General features: G+C 49.3%; 2 protein-coding genes across 4 annotated transcripts in view; one reads left to right on the forward strand and one right to left on the reverse strand.

Moving 5' to 3' along the window:
* Positions 1 to 8,170, forward strand: part of Cnnm2 (cyclin and CBS domain divalent metal cation transport mediator 2) — a 138,021-nt gene extending 129,851 nt beyond the window's left edge. The window contains exons 7-8 of the mRNA XM_005352420.2: positions 1,932 to 2,116; positions 2,686 to 8,170. Coding sequence (XP_005352477.1) covers positions 1,932 to 2,116; positions 2,686 to 2,895 — 395 coding nt within the window. The 3' untranslated portion in view covers positions 2,896 to 8,170. The remainder of the gene's footprint in view (positions 1 to 1,931; positions 2,117 to 2,685) is intronic.
* Positions 8,171 to 12,193: 4,023 nt separating this feature from the next.
* The window catches only part of Nt5c2 (5'-nucleotidase, cytosolic II), a 146,634-nt gene continuing 141,423 nt past the window's right edge, over positions 12,194 to 17,404 (reverse strand). For all 3 annotated transcript variants that reach the window (XM_005352422.3, XM_026781577.1, XM_026781578.1), the window contains 6 exons: positions 17,202 to 17,268; positions 16,327 to 16,497; positions 14,696 to 14,747; positions 14,534 to 14,594; positions 14,206 to 14,382; positions 12,194 to 13,668 (listed from right to left, as the gene is read on the reverse strand). In XM_005352422.3, the coding sequence (XP_005352479.2) occupies positions 13,435 to 13,668; positions 14,206 to 14,382; positions 14,534 to 14,594; positions 14,696 to 14,747; positions 16,327 to 16,497; positions 17,202 to 17,268 (762 nt within the window). In that variant the 3' untranslated portion in view covers positions 12,194 to 13,434. The remainder of the gene's footprint in view (positions 13,669 to 14,205; positions 14,383 to 14,533; positions 14,595 to 14,695; positions 14,748 to 16,326; positions 16,498 to 17,201; positions 17,269 to 17,404) is intronic.

Genomic DNA, 17,404 nt, shown 5'->3' on the forward strand with positions numbered 1-17,404 from the left:
ACACACACACACACACACACACACACACAGAGAGAGAGAGAGAGAGAGAGAGAGAGAGAGAGAGAGAGAGAGAGAGAGAGAGAGAGAGAGAGAACAGTGCTCACTGACAGCCCGGAAGAATTCAGGCTCCACCCTCTTCCTGGAGGTCTGGCCAAGAGGCAGTAAGCCTGCCCGCCCAGTACCTGCCTTTAAAGCCTTGACGCCATAGAAGTAAACACTGTTTCAAAAGATGTGTGGGAACAAGTGGTTCATTCTGAAACCTGGAGGTAGAGCCACAGAATTCCCTGTTCAGAAGAACTTAAAGGGCTGTCATGACAGGTGATGTCGTTGTGTGGAAAGTGTGTGATCCTGAGGCAGAGGCACGGTGGTGAGGTCTGGGAAAAGCTAACACGTCAGTGTGGCACATTTATCTGGTGCTCACTGGATGTCACGCTGTGCTCAGCACTTTCTGTCTTCCTTTGAACCCTCAGGGTACACGAGCTGGGAACACTGTACTCATCTTACAGATAAGGATGCTGGAGCTCAGCCGATTTGGGTTACGGGTTCAAAGTTCTCCTCTGTTAAATCTAAAGCACTGGTTATTAATGTGTGCATTCTCTCAGAAGGTGGTAGGAGGGGCTGCTGAGTCAAACCAGTGGGCAGGTGGCCCTGTGAGCTGGGACAGGACAGGACGGTAGACATGGAGCCTGTGGCCTGGGTTCCTGGTACTGACGTTTTCTGCCCTGAGGGGATGTTCACCAAGTGGGGTGGGTGGTGGGTGGGCTGAGGGTTTGGTACCACTGTGAGGGGAGGAAAGATTCAGGGGAACCAGTGCTTCAGCTTCTTCAGGGCGGCTTCAGGTTGCTGAGTGGCACTACACACACCTGTCATTTGAGATAGAAGCTAGACGGTGACCATGGTGATAGACTTTTCCACAGCTGACAGGTGGCACTAGCCACAGGCTGCCTCTCCCGTGGGGGCATCAGTTAAGGACATTGGAAGATGGGTGAGTGGGTCCCCTCTATCCTGGGGCATTCTGCAATTCAGAGCCCATTTAACGTGGGCAGCCAGCTGTATCTGCAATAGTTTGTTAAGCGTCCTCGGTGCAGAAGTAAGGTTTGTTTGTTTGTTTGTTTGTTTAGGTGTTTTGAGACTGGGTTTCTCTTGTAGCCCTGGCTGTCCAGGAACTGCCTCTCTAGGCAAGGTTGGTCTCAAACTCAGAGATCCACCCACCTCTGTCCTTGAGTGCTTAGGCACCACGTCCAGCCCAGTTTTAGCTTTAACACAGTTTATCGCTAAAGCTACAGGGAATGGGGGCTGGAGAGGTGGCTCAGTGGTTAAGGACACTTGTTGCTTTTCCAGATGACCCACATGGCAGCTAAAAATGTTTACTCCAGTTCTAAGGGTCCCAACCCCCTCTTCTGGCCTCCATGGGCACTGCGTGCAGTGCACAGAACATTTACAATAAAAAGCCGTGAAGAACGTTCTCTGACAGTGAGAACACAGCTTCCCCTGCCCTGAACACTTGTTCCAGGGAGCTCACTACCGGACATTGTAGGCAGACCTGTCGCCTTGTGTTCTTGAATTCCCAAGGCACCTTGAGCTCCTTAGGGATAAGTGGCAAAGGCAGAGGGACTGTGATAATTAGTTTCGGCTTCTAGAAAAATAATAGAAGAGTCTTTTCTGCTCCTTATTAGTCTCAGGCAGCTTCCGTGTCCCGGGCCTTTTCCCAGCCCCACCTGTGTATCTAGTGATGTCCCCTGTGAGGCGGGCCCCCAGCTCCTGAGCCTTTGTTTGCCTTTCCACCCAGACCTGTCTGTCACAGCTGAGACCCACGTAGCCTGCGGGAGGGACATGGTATGTGCTTCTGCAATTGCTTTTTATTTGGAGTAATCACTCCCCATTGGCTATATCTACAGTGCTTTAAAAGCTGAATCTTCTCCCTCTTCTAGGTGAAAATAAGTCACCTCCTCGCCCCTGTGGCCTGAACCACTCAGACTCTCTCAGCCGAAGTGACCGGATTGACGCCATGACACCAACCTTGGGGAGCAGCAACAACCAGCTCAATTCTTCATTCCTCCAGGTCTACATCCCTGATTACTCAGTGCGAGCCCTCTCTGACCTGCAGTTTGTCAAGGTGAATGGGGGTGGGGGGCGCTGGCTGGATCCTGCAGGTATCACCCGCATCCCTGACAGCTGGTCCAGTCCCCACAGGCTTCCCCTTGGCTGTCAGAGCACCCTGCCGCCTCTTAGGGCCCATACTGACCTCCGTTCCACGCCATGAGCAGCCATGAGCAGTGAAAGCAAACACGGGCTTGGCAGGGGGCAGGAATGGAGAGGAGGGAAGAGCCATTGTCAGGGCTCTCAGAGCTCTCAGAGCCTGCAGCTGGTGGCTCTGGCTGACCCGAAAAGCAGTCTGAGGTTGCCCCGGAGACAGGTTCTTCTTAGTCTGAAATAGACACCTACTGGAGCCTGCAATGACCTTAGCTGATGGACACTGACCCCACTTTTCTCAGATCTGAGCGTTAAGAGGCAAGATGTAGGAAGGGTCCCAGTGGTGAGAACCGACTTGACCTTCAGCGCTGCCTGCTTCCTACTCAAGGACGATTCTCTCCGAGAGCTCTGGGGTGTTGAGATTGTGATGCCGTGTAGGAGACAAGAGAAGCTAAAAATAAGTGTGTTTTCTGTGTCCTCTTCTGGCCCCAGATCTCCAGACAGCAATACCAAAATGCCTTGATGGCATCCCGGATGGACAAAACCCCTCAGTCTTCAGACAGTGAAAACACTAGAATTGAATTGACTCTTACGGAGCTGCATGACGGGCTGCCGGACGAGACAGCCAACTTGCTCAACGAACAGAACTGTGTATCGCACAACAAGACCAACCACAGCCTGCACAGTGACGGCGCCATCTAGAGCCCCTCAGTCCCCTCGTCCGGCCTCCTGGCCTGTCTGACCATGACTTCCACTAGTGTGAGCTTGTCTGCCATGCTGCGTCCTACAGCAATGAGACCAAAGACTTTGCCCCTTTCCCTGGAGGCTGCAGAGGACGGCAAGCTGCGGAGGACAGCATGGATAGGGATGGAAACTAGACAAGTGACATCGACAGCTGGGGCATGGCTTTCAAGAATTCGGAGACAGACTTCTGCCCAAATAGAATCATGTTTATTTTTTCAGTTCTTTTACCATTTCTTTCCTTCCTCAATGTGCATGAATTTAAAAATTATTTCGTTTATTTTTTTTTCAAGAGATCATGTTTTTTGTTTTTCAAGTGTCTTTTGCAGAGTTTTAAGTTGGTCTGTCTGAGCTAGCTCTGCTGTGATCCCATGATGTGACCCTAACAGAATGGACTTGCCCCTTGAGTGGCCTTCCTTGGCCGTCCCGGGAAGGCTACCTTTCCTCTGTGTGCCGGTGGGTGTCGCTGTCGAACTTGATGGATGAATGAAGACCATGTCACTGAGGAACGTGCCAAGTCTGTCGTCACTGTGGGTGTTGGCAGAAGCTGCAGACACCCCTGTGCATATAGTATTTCGAAAATATGTTCAATTGTGTCCCTTTCCCTTAGGAAGGGCTAACGTTTGCTTGGGAATGTGATTTTGCTCCCACCCTAAGGAATTTTTATCACCAAAATGAATGTTAATGAATTTTAAACCCATGGTTTATCATTGGCAAGAGGCAAGTTGACTTCATCCACAGTCCTATAACCTGGGGTGGTCTGGGGCATCAGCTGAGCCACCCCCCCCCCACCCTCTCGGCCCTCACTCTTGCTAATCCAAGCCGCTGCTACAGGTGCCAAATGGAAACTTTCCACGGGGCTTGAACATGTGGCGTGGTAGCTACGTTAGCTGCCTCTTTCCCCTGGGGATCTATGTGTTATCAGAATGAGGCGGGGGTGGGGTGGGGTGGAATGTGTACTGTTTTTAATAGAAGGACAAGGGATTACCTGTCTCACCCCTTCTTCCATAGAGCCAAGTGCCCCCTCCCATCTTGTCCCTGGACTGTAGGGCCCAGAAGTGGCAGTGGTCCAGCAAAGATGCCTCTTGCTTCAGAGGTGGTCAATGCCAGAGAGGCTGTCATACAGTCAGAGTCAGCTGGACCCCAAACAGATCCAGAAACCAAATGTGTGTTGTGAGTGTTTCATGTATGTCCCTGTTTTATTTTAATACCAAATTTACCATGTGTTGTGAAATTCACGCCAGCAGGTACTGTTTGGGTGACTGATTCCTTAACTAGTTTGTTTGTTTTAAGTGGTTACCTGTGTTTGCTGGCGATACTCATACACTGAAATGACCTCCTGACCGTAATGTTCAATAGGATTCTCACTACCCAGGTCACAGCTGGAGAAGAGAGCCTTCCTGTGCCCGGGTTTCCTGCCCAAGGAACCCTAAAGCTCACCATCAGCCTCCTCCCTCAGGTAGGAGGTCTGCTAACCCCAGGCTGGGCTCTGGGAGGGTAACGTTTTGGGTTAATCTCCTTGTAAATAGTTGGTGAGTCTAGAAAACGTGTGTGTGTGTGTGTGTGTGTGTGTGTGTGTGTGTGTGTGTGTGTGTACGTGTGTACGTACTGGGAATGGCACCCATGGCCTTGGGCGTGCTTTGGCAAGTACTCCTGACAGCTACACCTGGGTCCGGGCCTCTGGTGCCATGTCCACTGACAGTGTTACCCCTGGGTAGAGGTAGTGGTCCTGAAGTGTTCTCAAAGGGTTCCGTGCCTGACAGAGAAGGGCTAGCTTCACTTGGTGGAGGGTCATTGGAGTGGCCTCCAAAGGATCTGAGTGATACCTAACCTGCCACTTTGGGCAAGGGTTCCTACCATATGGAACCCCATACTATGGCACCCCCTTTTCAAACACATCCAAGTGAAAAAAAATCCATTTACTAAGGACCATAATGTGCACAGATGCAAACTCTCTCAGTTTGGCCAGGATCAGGGCCCCTCCCTGAGGCCTGGGGAGCCAGGAGCACAGCACACCTGCCTTAGACAAGCCTTGCTGCTGGAGGGGCCTCTGGGAGAGAAGCATGCTTGGTCCCTTTTCAGAGCAGCACTGTTTGTGGACCCTAGAGACGTGGGAGTCTAGGGAGCTGAGAGAGCCTAGTCACCACCTAGTGTGGTAGCTAACTGTAGAGTTCTCTTAGGAGCTGGGGAGCGCGGTTCTCAGAGACCGAGATTGTAGCCACCAGCTTTGTGTTCACTTCTCATTAATGATCTCATTACTTTGGAGTAGTTACTCAGTTCTCATGACCAGGAATTCAGAATAGTTCCTCCCTGGTTCTCGGGTGCACAAGGTGAACTGGCTGTAGTTTCCGCTGCTCTGTGGAGAGTACCCGACCTTCAAACGGCTTGCGCTGAGTGATCAATTCTTTGGTTCCCCTCTGGGGCAGCAGAACTGTCTCGGCTAGGACAGGCATATGCATACCATCTGTGGCTGACCCCACGGCTTCCCGTCAAGACAGACGGGCACGTAATGGATTGGCCACGTACAGGGTTCCTTCCTTGTAGCTCTAGCTGTAGACCCCCAGGCTGCTGTGTGTGCAAACGTGGAGGTAAGACAGGCAGGCCAGACTTGGGTTGCTATGGGCCTACCCCCTGCTCCATGATGGTATCTGGAGCCACCGCTGCCAGCCAGAGGACAGGGCAGCCTGTGTCAGATGTGGCCAGGACAGTCAGTTTAAGTGAGGGTCCTTCACTCTGCTGCCCTCTGTCAGGCAAGTCCAGACCCTGGTAATTAAACTCTTGAGAAAACAGAATCCTGAAATTTATACATGAGTATTGGGGTGCTAGTCAACTAGATTAAACTGGTTCTTAATTTGAAGGTGCCTCATCTTTCATACTCTGTATGGGCGTGACTGACCTCACGTGAAGGGAGCTGAGCCTCACACCACTTTCTCATGTCAGTCCAAGAAACGTGTGCAGCGTTCAGTGCAGAACTTCACACTGATAGGAACACTAACTGTGAAGTCTCCCTGCCATCCCCAGCTCTGTACGGATAAGGACTAGCTTTTCCAAGTCTAGGAAAACATGGCAGGTCCAAACGCATTTCCCTTAAGAAATGGAGCAACAGGATTTTAAGTTAAGCAGGGACCGTGAACTTCTGCCCTCAAGTTATTTGGGTTAAGGAGCAAACCAAGTAGGTGCTGAGTGACTGAGCCTGTGTCCTGGCTAGTTACAAACTCATGCAAACACCTCTGTCCTCCTCTGAAGGCTACCAGAGATCTGTGCCGTCACCGTGCCTGGACCCAGGGGATGTCGTCTCCAAGGGTGAACCCAGGCAGGTTAACTGGTACAGCGCATACACCTTGTTCCAGTGAGGGCTGACGACTTACAACTCCCTAGTGGCCTGGCAAAACTCCCCTCCTTGCTGCCCGAGATGTGCTTTTCCTGTGAGGGGCTGATGGCTGTTTTAGGCATGAGGTACCAGTGTGTCCTTTCTTACGGGGGAAATCAGGCTCCTTCCTGGGCTGTTTGCTTCCATTCTGGGCCTAGAATTGTGGTGCTTCTGAGCAGGACTACTGGGTAAGTTGTAGGCTAGCCCAGAATTGGGAGGAATTTAGAGACGTATAGGGACGTGACTGGGGGGCAGGGGATGTGGAAGTTTTTCCATACAGATTTATCAATGAGCAACCTACTTAGTGGATTTTTATACCTCAAGGCCATTTACTTGTGTCTGAGTGGCTGATGGGAAAGATGAACTCACTGAGGTTCACTTGCTTCCACCTGAGGGATGAGTAGTGCTTCAAGGCTAAGCCTGCCGTCAGCTGGTCTCAAAGCTGGGGTCAGCAGCCTTTCGCCTCCTGGAATCAATGCTAACTTCCTGGCTTTCCTTCTGGGGAGTCCTGTTACCCACCAGTCAGGAAGAGGGGCAGTCTTTCACAGCAGCTAGTGAGCAGCAGGGCATCTGTTTCCTGGTTCCCTGTGGCTGACATAGCTCAGGCAACCTTTCTATGCCAGAGCCATTGGGACGTCTCAACTGCGATTGTTTTAAATGCCTTCTAATGGGGAATGCCAGGCGGTACTTGAAGCATTATCAAAATGGCAGTAGAGTCAGGTTCCAGGTGTTTGTGTGCACACAGCTGCGGGTCAACAGACGAGGGTGGCTGGGTGACTGGGTGCTGTCTGGCCTCCCTTGGAAAGGCTCTTCTGATGCTGCTCACATCTGATCCACGTCTATTTACTTAGGGGGCTGGATTCTTGCAGAATCGCTCTACAGAAAACTATCAAAGGGACCTAGTAGACCTGAGTGCCTGCTCCTCTTGGGGACTCAGGTTTCTTCCATACAAACAGCTGGGCCCCTAGAACAGAGGGAAGTAGGGAAGAGTGATCTCTAGACGGCCCCGCCTATCTTCCGATTCACCACCACCCATGCCCGGTCTACTGTGAACAGCCTATCAATCCATTGACTTTTCTTATTTTTGCAGTCCTTTAAATCCACAAATGTATATGCTTTGTTTTATATTATTTATTATGTACATACATCTCTACTGTTAGTATACCATCTGTGATTAAGACACTGTTTTGAAGCCCCTCATCCATGGAGCCTAGGGTTCTGTTGTCCCTTATTGGGTGAGAGGGTAGTGATTTTTTTTTTTTTTAAGGAAAAAAAAAAGACTGCACTGCTGCTCTTCCTCCGGCTTCTCTCATTGCCCTACCCCAACCCACTCCTGATGGCCAGTATCTGGGAGGTAGGTGGGGGCAGAGCTTCTCACGTCTTCACAAGTTACTGCGGATTGGTTTCTTCCCTGTGTGGTGTTAGGTGTGGCTCCTTCCTCATCACTCCCAAGCCAGATCTGTTTCCTAGGATTGCAGAACCTATCTGGATCATGGAAGCTGCCAGCGCTTTTAGGTTCTGAGCATGTCTCTTCCTGGTACCATGGCCCAGTTACCAACATCCCCTTGTGCCTACAGCCAGCTCCGCTTTGTCTGATGGCCCCACCCTCCTTAGCTGTACCCACTGCTTCACGGTATACATTTCATGCTTCTGAGCAGTGGCATCAATGGAAAGCTAAACAAGCGCAGGTCAGATGCACGGGCTTCACAAGCTGACTGTCATGATGGACGCGTTTATAATTAATTCCAATGTTGTAGATTTACAATACCTATTTATTTTGTACCAATTTATTTGTAAATCTTGTGATTGTTTTTAAAGGTTTTGTTTATTTCTATTCTATTTAGATAAATGGTTTTCTGTTCACCTCCAGCAGATGTTGTGTCCCTCTTTCCTCTGTGTAACAGCCATGCTGCTCTTCAGCCGTGGCTCCCTTCCCGTGGCTTTCCTGGTGGGCAAGCCTGGACTGGATAGCTCCAGGGGATCTTTGGACAGGCACTGCAAAGTCTCGTGTTCACAGACACACAAAGTTGAGTGCCTCCAAATTACAGCCTGGTACAGCTGTTTCTGGGAGTGTTCTCCCAAGAAGTGAGGTCTGCTCCCATCAACCATTCCGTAGAAAAAGATAGAAGGAGCCACTCAACTTGCTGTAGACACTAGTCGCCTAGTGACACACAGGAGCTAGGCAAAAAGAAAAGCTAAGTTTTCCCTGACAGTGGTGCCAGGGTTCCGTGTGGGCCTCTCAACTGGCTCTTAGAGACAAGATGGCTGTGTAGGGCCTCTCACCAGAGGGGGAAGTTGGCTCGTGGGTGAGGCACCGTCCACTGACATGAGACCACAGGTACGGGGCATATTAGAGGTGCTTCTGCTATCACCCCAGATCTCTTCCTTTGGTCCTTCCCGACTCTGGTGACAAGACCCACGGCATCTTCTGGCTGAACTTCAGGTGTTTGGTAATCCACTACTGCGCTGCCCCTTTCTGGAATCCTTTGCTTTACTTCCTATAGTTTACATTCCAGACAAGCCCACACTCTGATAATGAAGCCTCAAGTGGCCCCTCAGAAGGCCTTTCTGAGCTGTACTCTGCTGGGCCATGATGCGCGGTGTTTTACTTAGCACCTGTCCTGTGTGGGGACATTTCAGTGGAGTGTTGACAAGACTGACTTTAACACCTTTCTCCTGGACCATGACTTCTGCAGGGGAACGAATGTGCCCAGACTCGGCCCAGAGCAGTCGGGAAGGAAGACAGCGCCACACAATCCCCTCAGCCGCCTGCTGTGGCTGGGTTTTCATCGGGATGAAAATGGCAAGGAAAGTGGAGGGAGTTCTCCTAAGGAAGCCGTCACACCTGTGCTGGTTCCTCCGTGCCTGAGGAAACTAACCAGCCAAAGGCAGATATTGAGAGAAGTGGCGAGACCTAGCCTGGTACCGACCTCTGGCCAAGTTTACTTTCTGCTTTTTTGCAGTGCTGGGGATCAAACCCAGGGCCCTTTCACATACTAGGTAAGTGTCCCCACCTATTTTTGTGACGCTCCTCATTAGCCCAACAGTTCGCGCAGATTAGACCGCTGACTTGCTCTTTTGCTATGGGATTGTTTCATTTTCCTGCCGAGGGCCTCGATCTGTGCTCCTATTTCCAGGCACAATGCTGAGGAAGTCGTAGGCTAATGGAATGTTATGTGGCCCTTGTCATTTGTGCTGGCGGATGACCTGACGATGGACATGTTCCTGAGGGGAATGAACGCTGGGCCGTGGGGAAATACTTCCTGCTGTTGTGTAGGCTCTGAGGGACTGAGAAGGCGGGAACACCATGCACAAGTCCAAGGTTAGCTCTACTGAGAGCCTCTCAGTTCAATGCCAGGCAGGTTTGCTTGGCAAACTCTCAGGACCTTGAGACCTCAAGGACGGTCGCTGTCTCCATGGGGACACAAGCTTGTTACCTCAGCCCAGTCTCCCAGGTCTCCCCTACAGACCCTGGGGAAGAGTGTGTCGTGGAACAGCTCCCTGCTCTGACTCTAGCAACAGGATGGAGCTTGGGAACCTTCCCCTGTGTGAAGAAACATTAAGTGGCCAGGCTCAAAACTGGGCATTTTAAGTTGGAAAACACTGTTATTTAGATGCGTGGCATACAGATACACGTGTCTGCGGCGGTGCTCCGTGGAGTCAGGTGGAATTTACACTGTGGCTGAGAGGAACTTGGGGACCACGTGCACTCACACCATTTCAGTGGGGATGTGGCGCGAGGCGACCTCTGGGGAGCAGCACGGCAGCACTGCCACAAGCCAGCCTCACAAGGCCGCCGTGATAGCCACCGTCTGTCGTTGACTGACAACGCTGGTGTGCCACGTGGCTACTTTTATTTCTCACAATTTCAGTGTTTTCTCAGACACATTCATCACACTGCTGTGGCTGAGAATGAGGGAAAGCGGTGAAAAAAGCTGTGAATTTTGTAAATGAATATTTTTTCTACATGATCTGCTTTCTGCTATTTCTGGACAGTAGTGGGATGGTGAAGTTCTGTTTTCCTGTGAATGGAGGTGTGTGGCAGGCTGTGTGGCTCTGCAGCCCCCTGGAGGAGGGTGTGGCGGGCGGCGTGTGCGTCGTATATACTATGCCTCACTAGCAGTCACTTTGTTCCACCTTGGATAAGGGTTTTAGTTTCAGGCATCCCCAAACGTATGGTTAGAAACGTTCCTCTGAGGAAAAGCTGTAGGAGCTCATGTCCTAGTAACAAGAGGAATGCCATGAGAAACTAAGTACGGAGGCCCTAACTCGCAAGCCACGGGGGAATGGAGCTGCTAATCGTAAGGCAATGACTTCGGCATGTCATTTTCCCACCAGGAGAAAGAGGTTAAATACTTTCCATAACATGGAATGTGAGCAAAGTTCCTGTCCTAATACAGACTGAAAGTGGTTGTTTATCCCAGGCTATTCATGGTGAAGAAGTGGAGGGTTTTAAAATTGCCCAAGAAGCCTTGGAAAAATTGCAGGACTTTAAAGTTGTTAAACAAATAAGTCCGATTTAGAAATATCTAAACATGGACAGGCTCCTTTTAAATCTGAGATGTAACTGCATAGCTTTTGTAAGTGGCTTTCTAAAAACAATGTGACTTAGGGCTTTGTAGTCAGTCTATTTAAAACAGAATTTAGAAAGCATTTTGGAGTAGCTTGAAGGGGGCGGTGGCTTACTTTATAGATCTCAGCAGACCTATGCTTATGGTATTCGAAAACCTTGGATCTAAAACAAATGCTGAGCTTTCTGTGCTTTGAATGGTTCCTGAGATGCTCATGGGGAAGTGTGCACCAGGCAGCTGCTGCTCTGGCAGTGGGACCCTGCACACTCAGGCTTTGAGTTCAGTCTAGCACTGAAGAAGGGATTTTTGAAATCTGACGTTCTACAAAGCCTGAAGACTAAGGCGCATTTTCAGAATCCTGGGAAGGGTGCTCAGGAGTGATGCAAGGCCTGCCATTTTTGTCATCTAAATCATTCAAGTTTAAGAAACAATGGAGGGTGGGCATGGCAGCACACGCCTTTAATCCTAGCGCTCAGGAGGCAGAGGTGAGTTTGAGGCCAGCCTGGTCTACATAGTGACTTCCAGGACAGCCAGGGCTACACAGAGAAACCCTGTCTCAAAAAAAAAAAAGGAAGAAAACAGAAAAGAGCAATGGCGAAGTCTAACTACTGACAACAGAGAAGTCACGTTTTGTGTTCTGAGATGTCCAGTCACATGCAGACTGCTGGCACACACTGACCAGGGAATCACCTGCTGCTCCCTCACGGAGCCCTAGCTCGTCAGCAGACCCTCTGCTGACCCTGAGGAAAATGCGACTCGACATGGAAGTCTCCACTGTGGGCTCTCCAAGCAGTCACCTGGAGCAAACTGCTACGCACACAACACAAACAACATAAGAAAGCAAAGCAGAGCGGTGCCCACCTCTGCTCTGAAGGAAGCCCAGAAACGCACTGCTACCAGCAAGGTGTAGCTGTCACATGCCACAGACATGACTTGGGCTGGGAAGCTCTAACCCGTCAGCACCAACTTAAATGAGAACAGGTCGGAACTAGCACGGCTATGATAGATCTGACTGTCCTAGATACCAGTCAGAACACATGGTACTTGGTATGACTTACTTTAAAGCCATAGTTAGCGAAGATGTGTAGCCGCAGGCCTTGGCTAAGTTGCAGGGCTGTGTTCCATACCTATTAAAGGATTAAAGCAAGCCAGCCATGGTAGAGCACACCTTTAACCCTGTTGCCCAGGAGGCAGAGGCAGGCACACCTCTGTGAAATTTAAGGCCACTCTGTTCTACAAATGGAGTGAGTCCCAGGGCAGCCAGAGCTACATAGATAAACTTTATCTTAAAAATAAAATTAAAAAAAAGTCAAAAACCTTGGTGAAAAAAATCTTTATACCTATGAAACACTGTACATATAAGCATGTTCTTTAACTAAAAGTGATACAGATATAGTTAGCAATTTTGAAAATGTAATTTCCCTTGAGAATGTCAATCCTAGAGCCATCCAGAGACCAACAGCTGTGACTGCTGACAGCTGTACTGCACAGGTGGATGTAAGCATTAGACTCACACTCCACTGAGCTCCAGAGCAGCCAGTACCCTAGTGACCAGGGACAAGAACGGAAGAAAAGGACTGAAAATTAAAGCAAGAATCTGTAAACCACCCCAAGTGTCGAGCAACTCCCTGAACTGCAGGGCAGTCACATGCCTTCATGTTCACAGGCCCTTGCTTTACTCAGAGCAGGAAGTGATTTCCCGGAGTAGTCTCAAGTGCGCTGATTCTGACTGCCTTTGGCTAGAGAGCCCTCCCATCTGTGTGGGGAGCAGGATGCGCCTGCAGTCCATGCTGGCAAAGGCAGCTCTGGCTGGAAGCAGCAGCCGCTCTTTTCAGGGAACTCGTTCCTGTCTTCATGTCTTCAGCTGCATTCCCCAAAAGGATTGTTTTCATATAGCAAAAAGCATTTGTGCTACTGATTTTTTAAAATGTAGCAAGGATGAGGACTTTTGCCTCAAATTCAAACCCCTGCAGTCTAGTCTAGAACCACACTACAGCAGGGAAACCCACAAAGGCACCAACACAGCAGCAGCCTTGCCAGGGCCACAGAGGAAACCCAAAAGCTAACAGAAGGAAACTTGACCTGACAGGGACTGGCCACACTTGATAATGAAACAACGCCGTTCTCCACGGACGTACAATACTGTGCAATACCCTGGGGAGGTGGGTTTGGAGCAGCAGCACAGTTGTACCATGGCACTGTGGCTAGCTCTTCCCACAGGCTCTAGGCTCCGCTCTGAAACCCTTTCCTACCCTAGTGTATGGAGATGACACACGGATGAAGACAGACAGGGAGACACTATCACAATGGGTGCCATCTGCATGCAGTTCCGCCTGACCTTTTACCTGTTCTTCCTACAGTTTTGAACAATCTGCAGAGAGTACAGATACACAAAACTGGAGTAGCTATGATTAGAATTATTTAAAGCCTTCAGAAACTTTCCAAATGTACTTTTGATGAGGTCCTCCCACCCTCCCTAATAGAATCCAACCAAGGCCACCATTGCCCCTTGAGTCTTGCCAGCCTTGTTGATGGGTGCTCAGCGTTTTAGTTTGCCTCCTACTCTTCCTCTTCCTCCTCTTCATCATCATCTTCATCATGGCAGTGTGTAATCTCCTGGGGAGCCAGTGGAAAGAGGTTGGGGGGCTTAATCTCACTAATGGACCTTGTAAGCTGGTGCCGCTTGTAGTCGGTGTCTTTGAAATCTACAGACGTGCGGTTCCTGGTGGCGAGAGGAGATTCCATCTCATTGATGTCCACGTGTGTGTGCTCCACTGTTGATTCATGAGGCATCTAGGAAAAAGCAAAGGTAAGTGCCATCTGAATCCTAACCATGTCTGCAGGAGTTAAATCGATAAGGGCGGGGATAGTGATAGAAGCACTCAAGCTGCCTAGGTCGTTTCCTACAGATGAAAAGGAGTGAAACAGAAAAACCTTATTTCTGTTTTATACTCCCTAAACCAGTCCTGAAACAGCAGTATCGGGACAGACAGAGAAATACATTTATTTCAGTTACTACTAACAAAGAAGTCTCTCAGTATGGTCCTAATTCAGAGATCCACTTCCAGGTTCTCAGACTAAAGGCATGTTGACCCAACAAAAACACAGGATCCTGTGTGGTGGAAGCGGGCCTTGAACTCCCACTCAATCCTCCTTGCTATGCCCCCCGAAAGCTGAAATTAGAGGTGTGAGTCACCCTGCTCAGAGTGACTTCAGGAAGTTGTGTTATGTTCACAGAGTTTATTCTTTGTGGGGTCCCTCACTATCCACACAAGCTCTCCCGTGTCACCCTCAAAGGTTCATCTTAGCCGAGGAAAGAGCTCTGCTCACCAGGACATGAGCAGCTCGGAAGAGGTAGCTAAACGGATAGTAGAGCAGGTTGATGAAGGAGGCCGCATAGAGGTCAGCATAGCGCATCACTTGACTGGCAAAGAGCGTCTGCCGGGAGCCACTACGGAAGAGGCTTCCCATCATCCCATAGCACATGTCCATGTCATGAGTTACTTTCTAAAAACAAACAAAAAAAAATAGTTCAGTTTAGTCAACTATTGGCTACCAGCTACATACAAGTCCCTATATAAAACCAAAACCATGTAAATGATTTAGACAACTGATTTTCTATATTTTACCCCAAATCCCATCTGGATAATCTGGATACCTTGATCCGTCTCTGGATGGAACTAATATCTGGGCGCTCATTGCTGCTGCTGTCAAGGTGTCTAGGGACAAAAGGAGAGCACAGTGAAAATCTCTAAATGAACACACTGTGACCTGTGTCATTCTTGAAAAGGCAGGTGGGCTTTAGAACTTGAAAACTTACTTGTAAAGTTCAGCCAAGAAAATATCCAAGCTCTGAAGTTCTTCAAAAAGCGCTAGTTCACGTTCGGAAAGGAAAAGAAAATGTTTTACATAAACCAAGCATAAGCTCCTGGCTCTTAAGTGCTGCTTGCACCAGTGAGATTTCAGATACGACAAAAAACAGGGCAGAGTGGAGTACTACATCACCTGTGTCTCTTGGACGCTCGCTGACAGCTACGTGGACTCTGCCAACAAAGGACACCGCAATTTCCTTTTAAACTGTCCTTGCTACCTAAAAGCTACTGACCACAACTCCCCCTTCCAGCCATGTGCTGATTTGGGGCTTCCAAAGTACTAATTTTCTACTCCCTTGGGTGCAGGCACCAAAATAACTACCGATAGTTTAACTTTTGAAGTTTGTGTGTGTGGGCTTGCATGTTCTCACCATTCTGGGGACTGAGCTCAGGTGAAGCTCAGCAGCGAGCACCTTAACCCGCCGAGACGTCGAACTAGCCTCAGTTTTAGAAAAAAGCACTAAGAATGAGGAGACTTGCCCAGAGCTGCAGGACAACTAGACTTCTGGACTTCACAGGGGTCAGCTTAAACTGTGTGGGCAGCAAGTCAGCATCAGCTGCTTCCTGAGCTCCCCAGGAGAAGCCCTGGCTTATCTACTGCACTGCACAGAACATCTTTACTGTCAGGAAGGTCACTCAAATTAGGTTCTGGTCACCGAGAAGAAAAGCCATCATTTCTATTTTCTTTATATGTGTACTGCCTCAATTGAGACTCACCAGCTTGGAGACAAATATTGCCTCCCATTTTCCTATGTGGTAAAATAAGGCTTAAGGTGCATGCAGATTTTGAGTAGAGGAGGAAGAGTTCCCATTAATGTGGGTCACACTGGCAAAGTTGTTAACTATTACCACAGCAGCATGACGTACGAGGACCAGATGGAGAACTTGCATATCAAACGCCTCTATATAGCTACCTGTAACCCAACTGAAGGGTATGGACCACATGCGGCTGTTTAAGAATGCAATTTGGCGGCCGGGCGGTGGTGGCGCACGCCTTTAATCCCAGCACTCGGGAGGCAGAGGCAGGCGGATCTCTGTGAGTTCGAGACCAGCCTGGTCTACAGAGCTAGTTCCAGGACAGGCTCCAAAGCCACAGAGAAACCCTGTCTCGAAAAACCAAAAAAAAAAAAAAAAAGAATGCAATTTGGCTTCTGTCTTCATGAATACTGGCGATTAGCATTCCAGAACCACTGCCGCCCCAGAATCACCAACAGTGAGTGTTAGACAGAGACTGAGACTACTGGGTGTGGTGGGAGAGAAACACGGACTGCAGTTCACAAGGTCTCCTGTAATATCAGTCAGGACAGCAACGCTCTACACTACCTCAAAGGGTTGAAAATGTGAACAAGATATATATGCATACACACACACACACACACGAACAAGATGTGTGTGTGCGTGTGTATAAACACATTCTAGAGCTGTGTGGAATGACGGACTATATTAATGACAAGGGCTGTCCACTTGGGATGTCTTGTATACAAAGTAACAGTTTATCTAAGGGAACTGAGTCAAAACTGTCATGTAAGATCAAACTAGCTGTGGCAAAGATTTGGAAGTGAGAGTGACGGTTCCTTACAGCTCTTGTCAGTCCAGACATGAAGCTCCTGTGCAAGCTCAGGAATCACCAAGAAAGTTCTCCACCCCTGTCGTTTCTTTGACTTCAAAATGTCTCCAAAAATGTGATCTCCAATGTACAAAATGTCTTTGCCCTTGGCTCCCAAGAGATCACAGATGGTATCAGATGAACCTGCAAGGAGCAAATGAGAACAATGTTTCTGTATTAAAGACAGCCTCCAGAGCTCCACGGCACAGTACAGAGCAAAGGTGAGCTATTCTTTGTACGGCTCTGGTCAAAGCTTTAAGCTCTTCTCTGTTGACCAGAGCTCTAAGTCAGGCAAGATGGCACACACCCTAATCCCAGAACTTAGGAGGCAGAGGCATGTGGATCTCTGAGTTTGAGGCCAGCCTGGTCTACAAAGCGAGTTCCAGGACAGCCAGGGCAACACAGAGAAATCCTGTCTCAAAAAACCAACAACAAAGTCTAGAAAGAACACCACCAAATACCACAGGAGGCCTGGAGGCAGCTCAGTGGTACAATGGTTGTCTAGCACCAAAGGCCTACATCAATCCTCAGAACCACCAAACGTACTATCACCATTTCAACTACTTTTGACTCTTGAATTAACTGTATCCACATGGGCTTCTTCAAAGAAAGTCCTTTGAGAAGAAATATGCCCAAATGGTTCCAGAACATTGAGACAAGCTGTCAAAGGAGGACGAGATCTTTCCCGTGACAATGAACCCAACCCTTCGGCTTCTGTCAGCAGATGACCGCTGACTCTCAGTAGATGGTATCCAGGTCCTGAAGGACTGTGTGGCTATGCTGAAAGGCCATGGACCTTCACGAGTACTTTAGTGAAGCACTGTGCAGACGCACGCGCCTTGGCTCACCTCCCGAGTAGACGATGCCGTGCTGCAGCGGGCCTGTGTAGGTACCGATCTTCAGCTTCCCAGTTTTCTGAGTAAAGAGAATAGGACTGAGAAGAGCTCTGCCATTTTACCATGGCCTCTACCCCATTGCTGCTTGACCCAGGCACGCATTCATTTCACCATGGCCTCTACCCCATTGCTGCTTGACCCAGGCACGCATTCAT

The sequence above is a fragment of the Microtus ochrogaster genome, chromosome 8 (assembly GCF_000317375.1).
Source record: "Microtus ochrogaster isolate Prairie Vole_2 chromosome 8, MicOch1.0, whole genome shotgun sequence".
In the NCBI taxonomy this organism is placed as follows: domain Eukaryota; kingdom Metazoa; phylum Chordata; class Mammalia; order Rodentia; family Cricetidae; genus Microtus; species Microtus ochrogaster.